The 24,986-nt window shown below is 31.6% G+C and overlaps 1 protein-coding gene across 1 annotated transcript in view; it reads left to right on the top strand.

Annotated features, from left to right (window-relative positions):
* LOC139482706 (E3 ubiquitin-protein ligase RNF213-like) overlaps nt 1-24,986 on the top strand; it is a 419,318-nt gene that overhangs the window by 281,877 nt on the left and 112,455 nt on the right. Inside the window, exons 43-50 of the mRNA XM_071266774.1 lie at nt 5,332-5,520; nt 6,499-6,625; nt 11,067-11,240; nt 12,541-12,677; nt 16,491-16,686; nt 21,183-21,516; nt 22,948-23,095; nt 24,542-24,885. Coding sequence (XP_071122875.1) covers nt 5,332-5,520; nt 6,499-6,625; nt 11,067-11,240; nt 12,541-12,677; nt 16,491-16,686; nt 21,183-21,516; nt 22,948-23,095; nt 24,542-24,885 — 1,649 coding nt within the window. The remainder of the gene's footprint in view (nt 1-5,331; nt 5,521-6,498; nt 6,626-11,066; nt 11,241-12,540; nt 12,678-16,490; nt 16,687-21,182; nt 21,517-22,947; nt 23,096-24,541; nt 24,886-24,986) is intronic.

Below are 24,986 nucleotides of genomic sequence, written 5' to 3'. Positions count from 1 at the left end.
GTTATATTTTAATAATTTTTGCCGGAGTCCCACCCTCAACAATGTATCAAAAGCTTTTCTAAAATCTACAAAAGCGCAAAATAATTTCTTTCCCGAACTCAAATATAGTAAAATTAAAGCATGCATGATAAACATACTATCTTGGACAGAATACCCCTCACGAAAACCACCCTGGGCATCAGTTATAATCCCGATCTCGTCTGACAGAGCATTAACTCTTGAATTAAGTATAGAGGTGAACACTTTTCCTAAATTCGATGCAAGACAAATAGCTCGGTAATTATCCAAATTATTTGGATCCCCCTTGTTTTTAAATAACGGCTTAATGATACAGCTGACAATATTTCGTCCTCTGTAATTTCCTGATCTATAATTTCAATAACCCCCTGACTTTTTATACTTTAACTAAATCCTTAAAATCAATATCATCATCTTGAACATCGCTCTTATTTAATGACTTAAAATACTCATATAATTGATCAATAGTAATTTGGATATCTTTATCACACCCCCCTCTATCCAATCTTTTCAAGATTTTCCAAAATTTACCAGAATCTTTTTTCAAAGGTTTACGCATATCAGATTCTAGGGCATGGTACAGGGCATTTTAAGTAAATCCAACGAATTAAAAAGCGCAAAATAATTTCTTTCCCGAACTCAAATATAGTAAAATTAAAGCATGCATGATAAACATACTATCTTGGACAGAATACCCCTTACGAAAACCACCCTGGGCATCAGTTATAATCCCGATCTCGTCTGACAGAGCATTAAGTCTTGAATTACAATGTAAGTATAGAGATGAACACTTTTCCTAAATTCGATGTAAGACAAATAGCTCGGTAATTATCCAAATTATTTGGATCCCCCTTGTTTTTAAATAACGGCTTCATGATACCAATAAGCCATGAGTTTGGAACGATTCCAGAATCAAACACAAAATTGAATAACTTAGTGTAAATAGGCAAAAATTTATTCACTGTGCTTTTTATATATTCGTTGATAATCCCATCTTCCCCTGGGGCTTTGCCTTTACATAATTTTTTAACAGCTGACAATATTTCGTCCTCTGTAATTTCCTGATCTATAATTTCAATAACCCCCTGACTTTTTATACTATTAACTAAATCCTTAAAATCAATATCATCATCTTGAACATCGCTCTTATATTTAATGACTTAAAATACTCATATAATTGATCAATAGTAATTTGGATATCTTTATCACACCCCCTCTATCCAATCTTTTCAAGATTTTCCAAAATTTACCAGAATCTTTTTTCGAAAATTTACGCATATCAGATTCTAGTGCATGGTACAGGGCATTTTAAGTAAATCCAACGAATTAAAAAGCAATTGTATGCATCTTATACCCAAATTTTAGATACGGTGCTTAATTTTAATCACGAAATGGGTTATCTGGAAAACTAGAAATATCGCAAAATATCAAAAGAAAGGGATAGGTAAATCGGTGATTTTAAATATGATAAAACATGAAATGCAATTTTTGCTCAAATATCTTAAACCGAATACGAAAATGGAAGCCTTTTCTACTATGTGTGACATTTTTTGTATATAAATATATATTTAGCGTGGTCAGGTCAGTGCAATGACCTCTTTGATACTGATTGAATAATAATATGTACACTGCTCTCTGACAACTCCCTTCATGTAATTTCTGTTGTGTATGTATTCATGTATATCATCTAATTGTAACAAGACCGGTTCATATTATAAACAAATATTTACTCACCATATCTTTGAAATTAATCCTTATTGGGAATCAAAATCATTAATCAATTTTTTTTTTATGAATGAACTACACATCCCTTTAACAAATCGCACGTGGTAAATGATCACTCGACCAGAAATTTAATGTAATTGAAATTAACATAACAAAAGACTTGATGTACGATAAAATTGAAACTGCTTAATAAATACAGGTAGCCTTTGTGAGAAATAAATAAAGATAAAAAACATACTTTATTCAAATAATTATATATGGTGAGAGGTATAGATATATAGATCGATAATGATTGCAGGTACATGTAAGGGACGACATCAAAAGATCAATGAAGGATACAAAACTTAATTCAAATAGTTTGGGGTGGGGGGGTTAAACTTGCTGCAAGTTTTGAATATCCTACATCGATTTTACATATATCCATATGGGTCAATCAATTTTTCCAAAATTAGGTTAAGAGGGGGGTAGGGGGGTCATTAAAAAAACTATGTGAATTAAGTTTTTTATCCTACATTGAACTTTTGATGTAGTCCCTAAATTTGTACAAGGATAGATAATATTTATAAAGGTTGATGTTAATAATTTATAGTGGGAGTTTTTTCTCATTTACTTTTTCCCCGACAAACGAGACTGTAAAAATTGGGGCCCCCTTAGTTGCTTCCCTGGGCAACTGAGGATTGATGTAACAGGTGATTGTTAATAAAATATGTTTAATATTAAAAAAAAAAAAAAAAAAAACAATTGTTCAGAGAACAATTGAAAGTCTTTCCATATCAAAGAAATTAAGAAAAGAAGCAAGTTTCTTCATACTGATTCAATAAATGAATGATTTTCATATACTTTTGAGTTAAATAAGGGAGATAATGTGCTTCTTCCGGTAAAGTAAATGTCACTTCCAGTCTCATATGATAGCTTCTTTAACAGTGATTCCAAAAATATAAAGTTTGTATATACTTTTACCTTTTAAACAGAAGATAATTGGACACTTCCGGTTTACCAAAAGTCACTTTTAGTCTACAGTCATATGTCAATGTATTTAGATTACAAAATATATGGATTCCGAGTACTTATTCATTAAAAATGTGCACAAATGACTACTTCCGGTTTTCTCAAGGTCACTTCAGGTTGGCATTTTTCAAGGTCATAAGTCACCCAACATTTTGGTAAATATCATATGGCTATATAATGAACAAAGTTGAAGTAATAATCAATAAATATGATAATTACACATTTCAGGGGCACTAACTCCTATAAGATGCCATTAGATTGTTTCAGACCAAATGTAACATATCTGCATTTCAATTAAGCAAACATTTTGCACTTGTTCTTTTATACATATCTTTGAATGTGTTAGAGAAAATGCCGAAACAAGGAAAAGTCAACATTGAGAACTTGACCTTGACCTTTGACCTTGACCTAATTTTCTAAGTGAGGACCCAGGGGCCTCAACTAAAGTCATTCCGGGGTTATACGGTTAACGGTTATATATGAGTTAAAAAAAACATACCAACAAATTTATTTTGTAAAGTAGAAAACTTCTATAAAATTTCATCGAATCGCTTCGATCCAAATTAGCCAAATATTCCTGAGGATGTAACAAACAAGTTAGAAAAAGAAATTTGTCGATATGTTTTTTTGTTACGAAGGTGATGCACACATTTAATAAACAGTGAATAGGGAGATAACTCTTACAAAGAAAATTGTTCGTCTTAGCAGAGTGAAATTTAAAAGCGTATACAATACAATATACAAAATATCTAAGCGACATATTGCGTAACAAAAATTTCAGAATGTGGTGGGGAAATTTTTTTTTATTAAAAACCATTTGTTGAGAGAGCAATTGAAGGCCTTTCCACCAAAAACCATGAATTTTAATATAAAAGTAGTAAAATTAAGTTTAAAATGTCATTTCAGTGATCAAACGATAGCTTATTGTATGCTGATTCCAAAAATATATGGTTTCTTTACAATATTTTCTAAATACGGGAGATTATTTGTAACTTCCGGTTTGAAAAATGTTACTTCCGATACTATCTGAATATTTACGTGACACTTAAACCAAAAATATCTGGTTCTATATATTTCTATATTTAAGAAGTACACAAAATAGCTACTTCCGGTTTACACAAGGTCACTTCCGGTTGGTTTTTTACAAGGTTAAATTGTTTGAAACCTAATGCAAAAGGTCTTATGGCTTTATCATGTATAAATATGAGGTAAAATCAAAGGTCAATATCTAGAACGCCAAATTAAGCTATGACCTTGCGATCAATTTCAAGGTCATAAACCAAGTACCTCAAATCAAAAGACCATATGTCTTAATTGTATTTGGTTAAAGAGTTATATCACCATACGCATATTTTTAAATACAAGAGGGGAGAAAACTCCCTTTTACGTTCAACGTACCCTTGCAATCAAAATTTACCTTTTACGACACGTCACAACTAACAATTTAGTAAAAATGATTTGTCGGTATCACAGAACAATTGAAGGTCTTTACACATCAAAGAAATTTTGAAAAGAATCAAGTTTCTATAGACTGATGGTTTTGATATGATTGAAAGTGAAATAAAGCAGATAATGTGCTACTTCCTGTTAAGTAAATGTTACTTCCGGTCTCATATGGTAGCTTCTTTCACACTGATTCCAAATATATATAGTTTTATATACTTTTGCCTGTAAACCCGGATATAATTGACCACTTCCGGTTTACAGAAAGTCACTTGTAGTCTTTATTGATAAGTAAATGTATTTAAATTACAAATTATGTCGATTCTGAGTACTTTTATATGAAAAAAGTGCAATATAGCTACTTCCGGTTTTCTCAAGGTCATTTCCTGTTGTCATTTTCAAGATCATAGGTCACCTTATATTTTGTACAAGGTCATATGGCTTTATAATGAACTTAGTTGAATTTATAATCAAATTACCTTATATCAAAATATATCAGGGGCACTAAATCCTATAAGATGCCTTTAAAATGTATCAGACCAAATATAACATATCTTCATTACAATAAAGCAAACATTTTGTACTTGTTCTTTTATATGTATCTTTCAAATTGTCGGAGAAAATGCAAAAACAAGCAAAAGTCACAATTGAAAACTTTACCTTGACCTTTGACCTTGACCTCATTTTCTAAGTTTGAACCTAAGGGTCTCAAATAAAAGCATTCCAGGGTTTTAGGGTTAACGATTGAAGAGTTGAAAACACATACCGACAAATTTATTGTGTAAAGGTTGATAACTCCTATTAAATTTCATCGAATCGCTTCAATCCAAATTAGCCAAAAATTCCTGAGGATATTACCAACAATTTAGAAAAAGAATTGTGTCGTTTCTCTTTGAAGGAGATGGACATCAATGTGACTTCAACATTTCAACAATTAATACGAACCAAAAGATATGAGCCAACAATATTGTGTTCAACAAAACAGATGCCATTAGGTTTTATTTCATTTAGTTATCTATTTCATTTTTTCACCTATAATACTGTTGGAAGATTATCGAAGCATTTGAATAATTTCATTTGTATTGTGTCTGTCTTTATGTAATGTAGACAATTTAAATTGAATTATTTACCTTTCAGATTGGTTGTTGTAGCAGAAAAGCAGGTTGTATATGACCGATTTCCTATACCACTGATCAATAGACTGGAAAAACATTTCTTGTCCATAAATACCATGCTAACAATTGAACAGGATGAGCTGGCAAAGGCACTCTGTGAATGGGCGAAACATTATGCAGAAGACAAATCAACTCTTCGTCCTGGACAAAAGTATTTTTTTATGTTTACACTTACTTTTTACCAATTTCATTATCACTTCTAGTCAGTAAATAAGTAAATTGGTAAAATTCATCATCTTCCTTTTTATAACTTCCAATGTTTAGGGTCCAACCAGTTAGTTGTTCAATATGTTTTTGTTTGCTATTCATGTGATTAAAATTAGGTTTTGCTTATATCATGTATGTTTAAAACCTTGTAATTCTATTATGACTATGAATGTACATTGATGTTTTATGAATGTTCTTGCTTGACTTTTACTATTTTGCACATCATTGTTACAAGGAAGTAGAGAACTTGTTGATTAAACTTAACAATGACGTCTGTCTATGTGTTCGTCTGTCTCTTGAAAATTGGTCATGTTGCTCATGAACTGAAAGTTAGGGCTACCTTAATATTTTTGGTTAGCTTCATCTGAGCATGCTGTTTGGTGTGATGGAGTTTTCCATCTTTTGCTTATCATTATTTTGTTTGAAGTTAATGTGTATTTTCAAACATAAGATACAGGTATGAAACTGTCATTGCTCTTTCGCAGCAACTACAAATGAGAGCTTCCTGTAATTTTGGAGCAAGATTATTTCCGGATGATCCGTTATGAAGGCGTTATTTTAACAACCATTCCTGTATTGCTCATATACCACTACATACCCTCTATTAAAATTGTACCTGGATAACTTTGATGTCAGCACGGATTCAAATATTGCTATAGGCTAGTGTTTGTTTTCAAAAGAATAAACCTGATATTATTAGTTTCTGTAGAGGTGGTTTATTGTCCGATCATACAAACACGCATGACGCACCAACTTGATTTTGTTCGCATTTCATCCACCTTCGTATCATCAAACTTAATGCCATGAATCAGTTACATTTTCAGCAGTCAACATAATGATACAGAATTTACAGACTTCACTTGCTAGCGAAGGCCTTAACATTCTTTTTTACTTTGTTTAAATTCAAATGTTATTCTTATAGAAAAGAAGAGAAAAATATAGGTGATGTCTTCATAGGATATCATGTAGATACATGTGCTACCATTTTGTATAATATATGGGAGAAAAGAAAATCTGATGAACAGACAACTGAAAAAGAAAGGAAACAGGTATTTTACCTAGCATTTTATGACAGAATTGTATGAGCTAACAATTTTTTTTAAGTTGTGCTTTCAAAAGTTATGTTAATTGCTATCTAACTATCTGTTGTTTAGTTACCATTTTCTTCATGAAATTCATCCTTTTAGTGTTTGACTTCTTTGAAATAAAATTCATCAAAAAGAAGGTGATTTTCTAAAGGTAAAAATGTTTACAGCTCGTTATAAATAGGGAAATCTCAAAAAAGCAAAAATGTTCAGATTAATGAGCTCTACCAATTGGCCATACACGTCACAACAGTTAGACAAATTCGTTTAGGAGTTATTGCCAATAAATGACAAAGGAGTAGGCCCAGATTGACCATTTTTTGTCCCCAAAATTTTGCAGTTTTTCAAAAAATTGTTAAAATATAAACGTTTATCTATCTATTGAAAAGTAGAATACTTCTGTTACATAAATATGGGCTACTTTTTTTACAATACAATGCACATGTATCTGGTACTAGCATCATTAAGTCATGCTGAATTACTGAAATCTTCGAAATTTTAACTTTTAAACTGTTTCCGTCTGAAATTGAAGTGGCCGTATTTCTTTTCATTCTTGATATTAAGAAGTAGGTTGTATTTGATAATAATACATACTGTGAAAGTATTTTATTTTGTGGGTATCAATTTTCGTGGTTTGAGCAATATTTACATGTTCGTGGGTTTTTAAATTCGTGGTCATTAGTTTTCTAAAAATAATTAATTGAAATATTAAAGCCTTTAGAAACGAAGGTTACACATAGTCTGGATTGAAGGAAACTGCAAAGTAAACATTGACCCGTGTAAATCATAGTGACAACACTAATTAACCCAAGATAAAGTGATCAGATTAAGGATCATCAAAGGTGTTAATTAGGCCATACACATGTCACCTAAAGAAATCAGTATCCTAAACAAATGCTATAAACGTATCATGAATTGTCATATAATTCTTATCAAAATCAAGTCCAGCATGAAATTATTATTTACCATATGTACGATAACTTATAATGAGGATATAAAATGAACACTTTATCATATTAGCATATCAATACCGGAAATCCGACTTTCATCAAAAAAAATATTTTTATGAGAATTAATAGATCAAAAGTTGTACAGTTAAGTTATTAAAGATTAAATGGGTATAATCCTGCATGCAGTTGTAGTTCTGTGACTGCTATGAAAGTATTCTCAGATTCGAGGTTATTCAATATATTCTCTAGATCATATCAGTAGTCAAACCTTCATGGGGATCTTTCCATGTCTTGATTTGGACAATGGCTGTTTTATTTCGTTGGACACTTAAATTCGTGGATAAAGTCATCCACGAAAACCACGAAAATTGGTACCCCACGAATAAAAGTACTTTCACAGTAACATATATATATTGAAAATGAACACGGATGTGGCCACTTTCATTTTTGACAAAAAACATATGAAAAATAACATTTGTTTTTATTTAAATATTTGGTAGATGTTTCATATCTAAGCACTAATTTGAGCGTCTTTAATGACTAAATCAGTTCAAATTTTTCTTATAAACTAGTTGAATAGACTTAAGTTGACACTTAAGTATTTAGAAAGTGTTCAAAATCTTTCATCAGATGAACCTGAACTTTGAGGCCAAAATCGGCCCTTACCGGACCTTACCCTTTTTCCACTTAATTTTGCCTATTATCATGAAACAGTTATCAGGCTTATGATTTGATATGCCAGACGCGCGTTTGGTCTACATAAGACTCATCATTAAATCTCGGATCAATATAATTAGAAAGCCAAACAAGTATTAAGTTGAAGAGCATAGAGGAACAAAAATTTCAAAAAGTTGTGCCACGTGCCGCTTATGTAATATACATTTAGAGAGAAACATTTAATCCCGTTATGCCTTATATAACTTAAATCACAAAAGAGATCAGCAAGGCAAAATCTATTCAGAGGTAAAATTTGCCGATATAGTAAGCATGGTTAGTAGACTGTCACACTTCATAGAAGTAATTGCCCTTAAATGAGGATATTTTTACCCTTTTATATTTGAGCAAACACTTAAGAAGATAGAGATAAACCAAATAGACTAAAATATCAGTTAAACAAGATAAAGAAGAATGTGTTCATGGTACACAGATGCCCAAATCGCATAATTTTCTATGTTCAGTGGACCTTTAAATTGGGGTCAAAACTTAAATCTGGTATTAAAATTAGAAAGATCATGTCATAGGGGAAATATGTACTAAAATTCAAGTTAATAGGACTTCAACTTCATCAGACGATCGAACGAACGGACAAAGGGACGAACGGACGAACAGACCAGAAAACATAATGCCTATAAATAGGGCATAACAAAATGGAGATTTTGCATGAAGTATATTCTTATCTACAATGTTGGAGAGTGTTCTTTGTTTGATTTGCACTCATACCAAGGTGAGCGACAAAGACTCTTTAGAGGCTCCAGTTTAATCAACATCTTGTGACAAAAATGAATGAAAACGAGAAGAATAGTTATTAAAGGTACCAGGATTATAATTTAGTACGCCAGACGCGCGTTTCGTCTACATAAGACTCATCAGTGACGCTCATATCAAAATATTTATAAAGCCAAACAAGTACAAAGTTGAAGAGCATTGTGGATCCAAAATTCCAAAAAGTTGTGCCAAGTACTGCTAAGGTAATCTATGCCTGGAATAAGAAAATCCATAGTTTTTCGAGATTCAAAGTTTTGTAAACAGGAAATTTATAAAAAATGAAATTATTGATATTCATGTCAACCCCGAAGTGTTGATTACTGGGCTGATGATACCCTTGGGGACGAAACGTCCACCAGCAGTGGCATCGACCCAGTGGTGTAAATAGTTATCAAAGGTACCAGGATTATAATTTAGTACGCCAGACGCGCGTTTCGTCTACATAAGACTCATGAGTGACGCTCATATCAAAATATTAATAAAGCCAAACAAGTACAAAGTTGAAGAGCATTGAGGATCCAAAATTCCAAAAAGTTGTGCCAAGTACGCCTAAGGTAATCTATGCCTGGAATAAGAAAATCCTTAGTTTTTCGAAAAATTCAAAGTTTTGTAAACAGGAAATTTATAAAAAAAAATGACATTATTGATATTCATGTCAACACCGAAGTGTTGACTACTGGGCTGATGATACCCTCGGGGAATAAACGTCCACCAGCAGTGGCATCGACCCAGTGGTGTAAATAGTTATCAAAGGTACCAGGATTATAACTTAGTACGCCAGACGCGCGTTTCGTCTACATAAGATTCATCAGTGACGCTCATATCAAAATATTTATAAAGCCAAACAAGTACAAAGTTGAAGAGCATTGAGGATCCAAAATTCCAAAAAGTTGTGCCAAGTACGGCTAAGGTAATCTATGCCTGGAATAAGAAAATCCTTAGTTTTTCGAAAAATTCAAAGTTTTGTAAACAGGAAATTTATAAAAAAAAAACATTATTGATATTCATGTCAACACCGAAGTGTTGACTACTGGGCTGGTGATACCCTCGGGGACGAAACGTCCTCCAGCAATGGCATTGACCCAGTGGTCTAAATAGTTATCAAAGGTATCAGGATTGTGAACACATACGTAATCTAGTGAATGAAATATAAAATCACTATTAGTTCCTCTAACATAAATTGGAACAAGTTGCAAAAGTTAAGAGTACGTTTTTAAACTTCTGTTTGAACACAGAAATCAGTAAATTGTCAGATTCAAACTTTCCGGAAATTAAGCACACAAAGGGGAAAATTGAAAACAATCCTATGACGTAGTTTCAGTTACGTATTTCAGAAGCTTTTTTAAGAAATCGATAGTACGTTATATAAATAGGCTATATAAGAAATATTGTATAAATCAGTACAGCTTAAGTAATGCTTTTAAGGTCTTATCTATAACTCCGACTAATGCGTTTCCAGCTAACAAGATCGATTCCAATACTAGTGTTTTATTTACACTGAACATGAAGTCCATGGTTCAGACATGCTGAGTGTGTTGACTATGCGGTATTATATCTGACTATTTGCAGTGATAAGCGTACCAACATTGAACTATAAATCATCTACTTCAACAAAAGTAACCGGCATAGTCTTTTTACTAATATTTTGATTCTGACTGATCATGAGTTTTGGAATAAAGAGATGTGGAACTATTGGGAGTTTGTATGCATATAGTTATAAGAAACCAAATAAGCAAACCGAATTTCTGAAGAAGAAAAAATAAGGAAATAGATATAGAAATTGATAATATTTCAAACTGGACATGCAAAATAGTTATTGATAGCAATTATATTTATACACAGTACGGTTATAATTATATTCCACATCACAGTTTGAACTTCAAAGCAAAATTGTTTTGACCCCGATTACGTGGAAACATTTTAGTATGAAGTCAGTACTTTCTGCAATAGAAAGATCTTTACCTTTGTAGATTTTGATAGAAGGAAAGTCAACATTGCTTTGGTGTGCCACACCAGCTGCAGTTTCACAGAATGGAAAAGGAACAGAAATGGAAATTTACACTAAACAACAACAGCATGAGAGTTTGACAGATTACCTTTATAAAAAGATGCAAGATTATACAAAACAAAATACGTATTCACAGGTAGGAACGTCAGTCTTAATAAAACACATTGGTCTCAATGTTTTTATCATCTATATTAGAAATGAGTTGATATTTGGTCTCATGCTTTTTCAACATGACTAGTACCATAAATGTTGATTTCAGTTTGTCGGCTCTTCATAATGATTCTTAAAATCTTATACCATATTGTACTCATTAAATATGGATCTTTCGATAAAGTTTACTCATCAACTGTTTAAAAACAATATGTGAATTGTTTAAAGATAGTTGTGCAGTATTTACAATGTATACCTGTTTAATTGATATTTGTGTACACACTTAACATGACTTTTTCTTACCATCTTACTCAGTGTATGCATTTAACGAAATGGTTGATATATTATATGCCACTTTGTATGATTAGTCATAAATTGTAAGAAATTTTCACATCTTATTAAAAATGACTTTCTGTTTGATACTGTGAATATTTGTTACACTAACTTATAATGGGGCTATATGTATACTTTACACTTATAAATCACATGCAACTTCTTATTGTTTTTGAATGTCCTACTATACACCTAGTTTGTGTTATCTATAATTTTTCATTTATTAATAACTAACTTTTGCAGTGATTGACGATGTCCTCTTTGGTAATTTAGGTTTTTCTATTCTTTAGTTTCCAAAGTATGGAGTTCAGTCAGTTTAATCTTTTAATGGTTTAATTTCGTGTTTTGATATCATTTTCATTACTCTCACCAAGACAACTTATGACACAGAAATTTACAACTGTAGGTGTTTGTATGGCCTTCATCAATGAATAAAATCGCTACACTGAAATGAAAAAAATTAAAACAATTTAATGAGAAAAAAAGTATTTATGAAGACTAAAGCATATAACAATTATAGGAACAGCATAGACGACTATAAAACAGTTTGAGTGTATGCATACAACTGTCATCAATTGTCCAGACACAACGCTAAGTCAAGCAACTGCATCATATATGTCTTACGAATATAATTATATTATCTTCAACGAAAAATAAAACAGAAAATATTCAAATATTTATACAAAAACTAATGTACTCGGTTGCACTTTATTCACATGTTACATATAATATGTCACAACGTTCGATGTAATATTTTACCTTCATAGATCACTTCGTCCTACTTTCATATTGAAACTGGAATTCACTCATTTTCAAATCCACAATAATGGATTGAATGTATATTAAAGGTGGAAAGATAATAAATTGTCACCGATACTCGATGAAATATATATTATTTTTTTCATATTTTCTAGAGGAAACTTTTTCAAAATTTTATCAAATATATATTTCAGATAACTACAAACTCCAGAATATTATCACCTGCTGAAGTTGATGATCTATGCACATCTTTACAGATTGACAAACAAAACGTGACATCCTTGAAACTGCAGCAATTTTATACAGAACAACAATTTAGCAAACAAATCAGGTATTTGATATTACACAAACTGGAAAACGAGTCTTACATTTTGGATACAAAACATGTAGTTGAAAAATAAACAGAATAACATATCATATTGTCTGTCGTTATAATGTACCAATAGGATACAGGACTTAAAGTTATTAAAAATACGAAGGAACACCACTTTAATACGATCTTCAAATTTACAGCTAATGATAGGTGGGCCTTATAACCGACACCCTAAAAGCATAATTGATATCAATGACATGAGTTTTAACCTACTGTAATGAAATTCAATAAAAGATTAACAAAAAGAAAGGTTTTGGTGCAAAGTTGTCCTGTAAATCAAATGTACTTCGAAGCTGTTAGAATTTCTCCGTAGTGTAAGATATACTATTAGTTATACGGTTTGCTAGTGACCTAATACGATATATATGGGGTCAGTGAATTCCATATGGAATTTACTGACCCCATATATATCGTATTAGGTCACTAGCACACCTTGTAACGAATTTATCTTACCGACTGTCTTCACATGTGGTATTTACACTATCGACCTATCAAAGTGATTTTAAGTCTTCAATAATCAGTTTTAACATATTTAACGACTGGTATGCATTTTACATCGTGTTAAAAGCGTTTGGGGCGGAAATATTAAATACATACTTTCATTTTTACACAAAAAAAACAAATGACAACAATACCACCGTGTTAGCTTTAAATTTGTTTCGTGAATGGATTTCAATCGTTTATTATCAGTTTAGTCGTTTGTTTAAACCTTTTCGATTTCTATTTCGTTTTGAAAGGGACGTAATTCCTTACTAGCCCAATATGGTTGCTAACCCTATATGATAACTAACCATGTATTTTTTTGTAGCGAGGGTTTTACTGTTAGTCGGAGGAGGACCAATGGTGACCATACACCTATTGCCTTGGGGATGTCAATTTTTTTGGGGGGAAATGAAGACAATTAACTTAACGATATTTCAATTACAAATATTGCAGGTTTTAAATCGTTGCATCTGCCAACGTTATTATCATAATCATGATCATATCACAAGAATAGATAATTTAAAGTGTATTTGAGAAAATGATTGTTTCGAAAATGTCGGTTCTCAATGCTTTTCATCTTTGGCCTGCTTAACGGTTATGATTCGAGCGTTTCTGATGAGTCTTTTGAAGTCAAAACGCCCGTCCGGCATGAAATATTTGAATCCTGTTATCATATTTTACATATCTTTTTATATATAAATGAATTGGTTCAGATATTTATTACTAAGTTTTTCCAGTTGAATATGTGGATTGGTTTAAGTAACTTTAAATGATGCCTTACATTTTATGTTATTTCAGACCAAAATAATATTTAGTTTATAAAAGTCCCAAATCTTGATGCTCTAATACTCTCTCTAACAAAATATGAAAAACTAATATAAGTTGAATAAAAAGTAAAATCACAAAAATACTGAACTTACAGGAAAATCAATTCGGAAAGTCCATAATCACATGGCAAAATCAAATAACAAAACGCATCAAAAACGAATGGACAAGAACTGTCATATTCCTGACTTGGTACAGGCATTTTCAAATGTAGAAAATGGTGGATTAAACCTGGTTTTATAGCGCTAACCCTCTCACTTTGACAGTCTCATCAAATTCCGTTATATTTACATTGATGCGTTAACTAAACAGACACAACAAATAAAATAGTCAAAATATGGGTACATCAGTCATCATCGTATAACAATTTTAAAAGGAACAATTTAACAGAACACAAAAACATCTATCTACAAACACATTCATTGATTTGTGTGTCTGTCGTCAGAAAATGTCACATAGATTTGTCGTTTAATGTGCATACACACAATTTTAAAATTGACATAGGCAATGTTAGCATATAGGGTTAAAAAATCAAAAGTATGTAAGAATAAATTTCAGAAATAGACCGAGATTGACAATAGTCCAAAAGTTATATATAGAATTTATAAGAATCCACAAATAGTTAATTCCACTACGCGATTGAATGATTTTGACGTGTATGGTTCAATGTATGTCACGGAGTTAAACTTCACATGGACATTTCAATTCAGTTACCTATACCAACATAAATACTGCAGCTGTGTTATTTGCTCAGTCAAATTGCATTAGCCGGATATTCATTTGTGATAAAGGGTCATTGATTGACCCTTTATCGCCTTGTTTATGACGTTGAAAATGTGTTCCCTGAGAGTTCTATTCATGACACTAATCATGCTAATAAAATATACAGGTTCTCGGATATTTTACGACATCTGATTAAAATTAACATGTGATGGCTTTTATCCTAAATTAGTGGAGCGGACCTGCCCCGTGCGGGATTCGACCTCACAACTTCAGTGTTTGCCAGTAATACAGAAACTGACTACATAGATCACTCAGCCGCTGAGGCCCCAAGTGATTGTAAAAAGTAGCGGCTATACACTTTTCTATTCACATCTTAAATCAAATATTGCTTTTTAATTGACTTGTGTAAGAATATACACAATATAACGTATTTCAATTAAGGTCTTTTAACGTCATTATCACCTTATCATATTCAGCGTCAATTATTTAAAAGCAAAAGCAAAAAAATAAAAATCAGTTGTTATAGCGGACTCGGGATCACGTGTTGCTTTTCTTTTATTCAAAGATAGCAACGTGTTATAAAAATGACAGGTGGCTCTAATTTGAAGTCATCATAAAGGTACATTGCCGATTATTAAACTGAGATGTTTTTAAGGTACCCTTTACGTTTAACACAGTAATCACGGACAATAATTTGTATTTATTTAACAAAAATAAAATAATAATTACTTAACAAAATTTAAAAGTTACAGAAATTATCGTTACTAATTAACAAAAATCCTCATAGCCGTCGCTGCTCAATAAAATATTCCCATTGGAGATGGATTTGATATTTATCAATTCATTGCCATAGTGCGTGATAATATTTTGTGAGGTAATTTTGATGTTTGCTATACCACGGTTCATTTGACCGCTTTTTATGACAGAACCACTATGAAAATTGAAAGAAAGGTTTTGCGGTGTTTGAAAACATCATTTTTATTTGTCTTCCATTTATTTTATGTGAAACAATAAAGGTTTTAAAGAGGCGAACTTTGGTATAAAGGTAATAATAATGTACACTATTGAAGCTCAAACTTTATATTGCTGTACATTTGTAAATGAATATACGAAAACTATACCAATGCAGAGCCACATGTGTTTAATATTAAAGCAAAATAGAAGTCAGTTTATAAAGTCAAAATATGTCCGAATAATCCGATCCTCCTTTTTTGGACAACACATTTTCAATACTGTCGATGCAAGGTCAAATTTCGTCTACCTCACAAAATCTTGTACACGTAGGCACTATAAAAAGTATTTTTATAAAAACTTGGAAATTTTATTCCTTCATATTCCTGAAATAAACTTATTTCTGCTTAACATTTTGGTAAACTGCTTTATGAATTCACTGTAAATGACGTAATTGTCAAAGTGTGTCACCAAGGCAAACCCGATACATACATTTTCTGAATTATTTACTTTTGGGGATTTTTTTTAATATGGTTTGGTAATTTAAACCAGATACTGCGAATATTAAGAAAGTGTGGTATGAGTGGATATAAGACTAACTATTCACCAGGCAGATAACACATTACGTTCATGTATGTACCTATACGTAATCTTCAAATCAGGCAGTTAAAACAAACGTAACTATCAAATATCACTTATCGTAACCAGATTCGGACCAAGACTATTTCTCCGTTAAATTAAGCTTTATATTACTTGCCTCTTCATTAATACCTAAAATAATATTTACAGGTTCTTTGCAAATAGGAAAACAAAATCGAAATTACTGTTAATTATTCAGTGTGACTGTGGTGACCAAAATGCAGAACTGATCGCATGTGCCAGATATTCTATCAAGAGGGAACTCAAGAATATCGATGTCAACGTTCATGTGGTTCTTCTTGTACAACTACCTGGTATAGCTGGAGATTCATTTACTGGTTTTCAGGTATAAATTGATATACATGTATGTAATGACTGAACATGTTGTTAATGCTTTTAATATTCTTAATGAACCTGAAATTCAATACCTCTGAAGAGGCTCTTAACGGTATAAGTCGATACATCTCCAAAATAGTTTGCGTTGCAACTCAACTACAAAGGAACATGATCTGTTATTATTTTATTTTTTAATTGGCCATGTTGACAAATATTGAATCCACTTTGTACTAAAATGGAATTCTTTTTTAAGTTTAGGGGCCGATTATTTAATGCTAATCAGCTCAAATAATAAGTTATAAGACGTGTTACGGTACTTTTCTATCCCAAATTCATGTATTCAGCTTTGATGTTAAATTTGTAGTTCTCATCGGATTTTGTCAAATGTCTTGACGTCTTTTCTGTTATATACTTGTGTTAATTATGATAAAGAAAATAAATCACCGCCTTCATTTATTAGATTTGATTTGGTTCAACGTAATTTGTACGATGTATTACGTTTGCAGTTTGATTCAGAATTAACCGGACATAGAATATAGTTAATTGTCTAATTGCTGCCTCAGTTTGATATTGATAAGTATTGCAATTTTCATTGTTATTAAATGTAATATCAGTATTAAGTACGAATATAATCTTAAATCAATCCTAATTCTATCTTTTGTTTAACAAATAGTTTTAGTAATTCAAATGTGACGTCATTTTTTTGTGTGCTGTTTTAGAAATTCAACAAATGTGACGTCATTTTTGGTCCTATTTTACAATTCTAATGTGACGTCACTTTTTGCGTTGAGGCCTTGACTAACCTGGGTGTGTCTTTTTTATGTGTTGGATTATGTTGGTTTATGAATTTTATCGGGTTTTTATCTGTAATTTGTCAATTCTTCAGTTTTATCATGTATATCTTTTATATAGTCCTTTTATGAAATTTACTGTTTGCAAAAGTATAAGTTATTCTAAATTATAAGGATGTTCTTATCCCAAGCAGACAACACTAACCGTAATTGGCACAACTTTTTTGAACTTATGGTCCTCATTGCAGTTCAACTTTGTACTTGTTTTGGCTTTCGCTGGGCGTCGCTGGTGAGTCTTGTGTGGACGAAACGCACTTCTAACGTATCAATAAGCTATTATTCGTGTGTTTCTTTGTCCACTATGTTCTCCTATGTATTTTTTAATGTAGTCCTGTAATGTTGTGTTGTCATTTTAATGTTATATTTAACATTGCCATTAAAGCGATAGGTTTGGCATGCCACAAAACCAGGTTCAACCCACCATTGTTTTGTTTTCTTTATAAAATGTCCTGTACCAAGTCAGGAATATGGCCATTGATATATTATAGTTCGTTTTTGTGTGTGTTACATTTTAGCACTTCTGTGTTGACTTGAGTTAGATGCATGAATATCATTGATATGTTCATAATTATAAATTAATTGTTAACAAAACTTTGAATTTTTTAAAATCTAAGGCTTTTTTACCTCTGGAATAGATTAACCTTAGTCGTATTTGGCAAAACTTTTAGGAATTTTTGGTGTTCAATGCTCTTCAACTTCGTACTTTATTTTGCCTTTTAAATATTTTTTGATTCGAGCGTCACTGATGAGTCTTTTGTAGACAAAACGCGCGTCTGGCGTAAATATAAAATTTTGGTCTTGGTATCTATGATGAGTTTATTATTCACATTATTTTAAACATTATTGTATCCCAAATTCATGTATTTAGTTTTGATGTTATATTTGTTATTCTCATCGGATTTTGTCTAATGCTTAGTTTTCTCGTTTGTTTTACATTGTCTTATCGGGGCCTTTTATAGCTGACTATGCGGTATGGGCTTTGCGCATTGTTGAAGGCAGTACGATGACCTATAGTTGTTAATGTCTGTGTCATTTTGGTATCTTGTGGACAGTTGTTTCATTGGCAATTATACCACATCTTCTTTTTTATAATAGTTCGTTTCTGTGTGTGTTACATTTTAAGTTGTGTCGTCGTTCTCCTCTTATATTTAATGCGTCTTCCTCAGTTTTAGTTTGTAACCCGGATTTGTTTTTTCTATCGGTTTATGAGTTTTTAACAGCGGTATACTACTGTTGCCCTTATTTGATATGGTTGCAAACGTGGTTGCTTAGATAAAAAAAAATGAAAAAATCTAAATCTTAGAATGAATCTCCTTTTTACCTTTTTAATTTTGATTAAAAAAAGCGCTGGAATAATTTAATTTAGGATTTGAAAGAAAATCAAAAATCTACTGTGTAACGATAGTTGTGATAAGAATTAAAATTGAGAATGGAAATGGGGAATGTGTCAAAGAGACAACAACCCGACCAAATAAAAAACAACAGCAGAGGGTCACCAATTGGTCTAACAAAGGCCAGAGGCTCCTGACTTGGGACAGGCGCAAAAATGCGGCGGGGTTAAACATGTTTGTGAGATCTCAACCCTCCCCCTATACCTCTAACCAATGTAGAAAAGTAAACGCACAACAATACGCACATTAAAATTCAGTTCAAGTGAAGTCCGAATCTGATGTCAGAAGATGTAACCAAAGAAAATAAACAAAATGACAATAATACATACATAACAACAGACTACTAGCAGTTAACTGACATGCCATCTCCAGACTTCAATTAAACTGACTGAAAGATTATGATTTCATCATATGAACATCAGGCACAATCCTTCCCGTTAGGTGTTTAGTATCATACCATCATAACATATATGAGAAGAACATAACCCGTGTCATGCCAACAACTGTTTTTAGAATAAATGTGTTTAGTTCCGATGCAAAGACATTATCAGTGACTCAATATTAACGCCAAAATATGCAATCTTTAATGACTTGACAACAGTATCGTAATTATATCCCTTCTTAATAAGTCTATTCAAAGGTTTTGTAAGTTTCTGGGGTGAATACTGACACCTTTGTGCTTTATAAAGAATATTTCCATAAAAAATTGGATGTGAAATACCCGAACGTATTAGAAATCTGCATGTTGAGCTATATATTTACGAATGATGTCTTTATACCGATGATAAAATTTAGTAAATGTTTTGACTAGTTTGTGATATCGAAAACCCTGGTGTAATAATTTTTCAGTAATACATAAATTTCTCTCGTTAAAATCTTAAACATTGTTACATACACGAGCGAATCGTACAAGTTGAGATATATAAACACCGTAAGATGGTGACAAGGGAACGTCACCATCTAAAAACGGATAATTAACGATAGGAAATGAAAAATCATCCCTTTTATCATAAATTTTAGTATTCATTTTAATAAAAAGTGTGTCGGATGCAGCCTTTGGTTTTGATTCGTTTAACTTCACCAATATTGTCTTTTGAAAAGACGAAATATTACGAAATGTTGGGAGAATAAAACAATCTGTATCCAATATAAATATTGGTACGTATGTCTTGACAAGGTGCATCAATTTTAACATGAACTGTTTGTTCCATTTACAGATATGCAAATATTGAGGTGATCATAATTACTTGTCTTGAAATCTCCGTGTTAATATCTTTCTTTTCGTACAGTTCCTTTGGTACAATATTCTCAATTTAAAGAGAAATTAGACAAAATCAAAGGAAGGTTCACCAAATTCACCGTTTTGATGTCCCTTTTAACTTATTTCTCCATTAATATAGAACGGTTGTAGAAAATATTACATCCCGCAATCGAAATAGTTATATGAATATGTATATTCTTCAATACTATTAAAAGAATTAAAAAATAAATGGAAACACTACATGTCACTGTCTGTTGATTGTACCTCACCGTACTGGACATTAGGTACTGTTGAGCACATAAGAATTTCGCCAGGGTAGCTTATACACAGTGCGACAACTATGCCAAATACATGACCAGTGAACACATTGAAACCGAAATTCACTTATTTGTTCAAGCTATAACTCGATTGTCTTATCAAGGGTTCATAATAGTGAAATACAATGTGAACCGATTAGGTTAAAAAAAAGACCTGTTAATATAACTTCTTTGTCCAGTTCCAATACAATTAGAGCTTGAAATATGTAACAGATATTTATAGGCTTTTGAGGACCGTAAAGGCCTAATAACAGGTTTTTGTGGTTATGATGCTGTCATCTTTACATTAATCCCACCTTCCACTATTGATATTTAAAGAAAACCAAAAATGGTTTTCCGGTATGTAAATGTTACTTTGAAACTAATGAGAACTTCAATGATAGTAGCAAGTCGAATTTTTTCAGAATAAAAAAAAATGTATAGCAGAGATGCCTTTGCATCATTACAATCATATAATACTATGTTCGATTTATATTAGAACTTTGTTGAATAACCCCAACATGACCGTAAATCCTTTAATTTTTCCAACGAATAATCAATTTCGATATTTGAATTCAATTTTTGTTTATTTACAATCAAGTTATAAAATACTTATTGTTATGCCTTACATTGTTTATCATTCTGTAACATTAACAAAAACCAATCTACATAAAACCGATGTAACGTAAAGTTTTGTTTAATTCCAGTGTGGATTATGGCATTCTGCCCATATAGATGACCTTCGAAATCCTACAATGATTCCGCCGTTATGTGCCATGTATGGCAAATCTGCTGGTGAAATTCTTTCGGGCATGAAGAAAACTGAATCACAAACAAAGATTGATATTCCAACTATGGAAAAAACAGGATCACAGACCAATGCAACAGAAAAATCGGAAACTCCGCTTTTAGATCAAATCAATCTGTTTATCTCAAGCTGTATACACAAAGCTTTAGCCTGCATAAAAGACCATCCTTCGGATTCTCAAAGGACAACAGAAAGACTAACTGTTGTTTTAAATATTCTAGAAGATCATGTAGGTATGTGGTATCTTAATTTCTAATTTATTATATTTCAGTTGTTTCTCATTTTTACGCTTTTTAGATGACAAACAAGATGAAAATATAATATCAAATGTAAAACTACTGCCTTCCGACCTTCCTCCTAATTAGCTGCGGAACTGTAGCTCATAGGTCACTTTGGTTTTTGTTTACTATTTGCGGACCATACAGCTACGGATGTTTCTTATTTCTAAACGTTCGGAATGGCGACACAGGTTCAGGTCGCACTTATTTCTAAAAAATGTCTTGTTTATAATCCATGCAAACTAAAAATCAGAAAGCTTCAGACAGCATAGCAAATTATTCTCTTCGTTACACCACCAGCTAAGAAATCGTTGACACAATATTTTTATTTTTTCTATCTATAAAGAAATAACATAAAAAATGTGGTGCACACTGAATAACGCGCGAAGCGGGTTATTCTAAAGTGTGCACCACTTTTTTTGTAATTTCGAATAGACAGATACAATATATCAGTTATTTCTTATAATTTATATTAATTCTAAATTCCATTTAAACCGGAGTTAACAATTAATAAAACGTTGATAACGTCACGGTAACATGAGTAAATTATGTCTATGGGCTGATAAACTAAACAACTTCAGCCAATCAGAAGACTCGTTACATCCAAAATCTTAATTATTTCTGTTTGGTTGCAATTAAATTGCAAAGTATCAACAATCACCAACTGGATACTTGAGAGGTTTGAAAATCACTTTCAGTTAATTAACACGTAACCTGTAAAATTACCGCGATCGTTTACGTTCAATGTAATAGATCTTTATTATGGTTATTTTTCTAAATGATGAAAACTGTATATACATTATAAAATAACTATTTTGAGAGAAAAAAAAACGCAAACATTATATCATTTTCACTGTTCCGACGACGAGTAGTTGTTAGAACATGGTACCTTGTTTTCATTTCAAAAAATAACCTGGTTTGGGAATACACCAAAAACGCGTCACGCATTCTGTGCATTATAAAACAAGGAATATTCATTGTTAAAAATTTGTCTGAGTTTTTTTTTTTTTGCATCTGTATAAAAATAACTAAAAAAAATGTATTTATTTCAATTCCCTAAAATCTTTTTTTTTTTGCATATTCAGAAAATAATAATATAGATCCGCAGAAAATCATATAATAATCTCAAAGCAATCTTATATAATAGACCGGCTTAGTGCTGGCTCAAAATAAAATAACAAAATGACTTATTTATCTACGAACTACTACACATATAAAGCTACTATATTACGTAACATTATTTAAAGTCTTATTTGACTACACCTCTACCTAGACACAGCTGTATTGCCAAGTAAGATGATTGGATAAACATTCTTATATCGAAATACACATACAGTATTTAGATGATAATAATTGTATAATTGAAACATGTTTTTTATGCAAAAGGACCCATGACAGTCTTAACAGGAATAGCTGAACACACAGCTAGGATCATCAGCGAGAAGGAGGAATCCAACAAAACAGTATCTTCGACTAACCTGCTATCTGTGGTATCTTCCAAGTCAGAAAATATCAAAAGAGCTGGAACATTCAGGTCATTACAATACTATTAATTGTAAATAAGGATTATCTTTACTAAAATTTACTACTTTGTTTTATAAGTGTTCTTTATTGTGCTTAACTTCAACTTGAATGTCAGTTTTTTTATTTGCTATGTTTGTAGTAATTATTATACTTATTTTGTTTTAGTTTGCATTGTATAATGATTTACTAAATAATTGTAGAAATATGTATGACAATTTTTTAATTCTTGCACAACATACCGTCTCGTTAAAATTTATGTTAAGTTTTTGCAAATAGAAGAAGGGCATGTCTAACACAGTCGAACATTTGAATTGATGAAGAAAAGAGAAGATCTAGAAGCTGAAGAGCTGTCTATCCGTCTTTCTGAAGCACGGTATATCGTACTTTGGCTGTATAACCCAAACCTACTTTCTTAAACATTATCACTATTAACCCGTAAAAGTATGAAATATTCTTTAATATATCTGTACTCAACTGTACTGATTTTTAATCGACCAGTCTGAAATGATCTGCAATGTTCTTGATGATACTCGACTTTAGTCTGAACTATGCTTAACAGTCTGAAGTTTTTCTCGACCTGTTATCTACTTATACTTAACCATTGTGCACGTGTCTGAACCATGTTTGACTTAGTGTGAACCTTCTCGACATAGTCTGAACTATACTCGACAAAGTCTTAACCACCATAGATCTATTCCTGGACCATCTATTGTATTTCATCAATTAATGGACAGTTTTAAACAACAGCTATTCCTTCTGTCTAAAAATTTGAACAACACTTTGAAATTGAAAGTCCTATGTTTCTTAAACTCTTGTTCTACTTATCTAGTGAATTCAAAAGGCCTTGTGATTAAAGTTAAACAGGATGTTGCAATTTTGAATGAATTTTATTAAGAATTTAAATTTAAAATTATGTTAGTCTCTTTTTTATCATTTTTTTTATATTAATGTATAACATATCTCAAATTATGATATTAGATATAGTATTAATATAAGGTTAAACAATTTCAGTTATTTTGTTGACTGTTGTTGGCTCATTATAAAGATAAGTACACATCAGTAAAGTCGAGTATGGTTGAGACTTTGGATCAAGTAGTAATGTCGAGTAAAAATCAAGTACATATATAGGCCATTTCAGACTTGTACTGGTTTGTAGTTTATTCATCACTAGGCGTCCGTCATGGGTGTTTGTTGTTGTAAAACGTTCACAAAACTTTCTCTTCTGAGACTACGAAACCAAATGAAAACAAACCAGAATTATCTTTTAGGTATCTAGTATAAATGTTATGCTTTTTGTCTTAACCAACAAACACACATGTCTTGTTACATCAGAAAATAATATATGGACAAAAAGGAAAATGTTTTTTGATGGGAAAAAAGTTGAAAATAATTTTTAAAATGAAACAGTTTTGTCAGATGATGGATTCATAATTTTAAGAGACTCTATTTGTTGCAGGAAATGTGTTAGTCAAGGACTGGAGTCAAAGGTGGTTCCCATTTTAGCAGGAATCATGTCTTTCATAGATACAAATAGAAATTTGGATATTTTTATAAGGAAAGATACAGAGAATCAAAATTGGCAGACTAAACTTTGGCTGCATTTCATAAATGATCCAGAATTGACACAGCTGAACTATACAAAAATTGTGTCACCTCAACAGCAAGAGCTTCAAGAAGTTTTTGTGAAAACAACTTCAGCAACAGGCAAGGTTTTTCAAGCTACCATGCCTTTCTCGTGGCTAATTTACAACCAGATTGACAAAACCTTAACAAATACCAAGAAAACTCTGCATGAAAGTGGTAAGTAAAGGAAAGCAAATGAGAAAAATTTGGATATATCAAAATAAATTTTATTTTTAGCGTCTTTATTTCAGTCCCTTTTTTATATTCACTTATATTCA

Source organism: Mytilus edulis, chromosome 1 (assembly GCF_963676685.1).
Source record: "Mytilus edulis chromosome 1, xbMytEdul2.2, whole genome shotgun sequence".
NCBI classification, from domain to species: Eukaryota; Metazoa; Mollusca; class Bivalvia; order Mytilida; family Mytilidae; genus Mytilus; species Mytilus edulis.
Note: the sequence above shows the minus strand (reverse complement) of the source record. Positions and strands in the feature narration are given on the sequence as shown.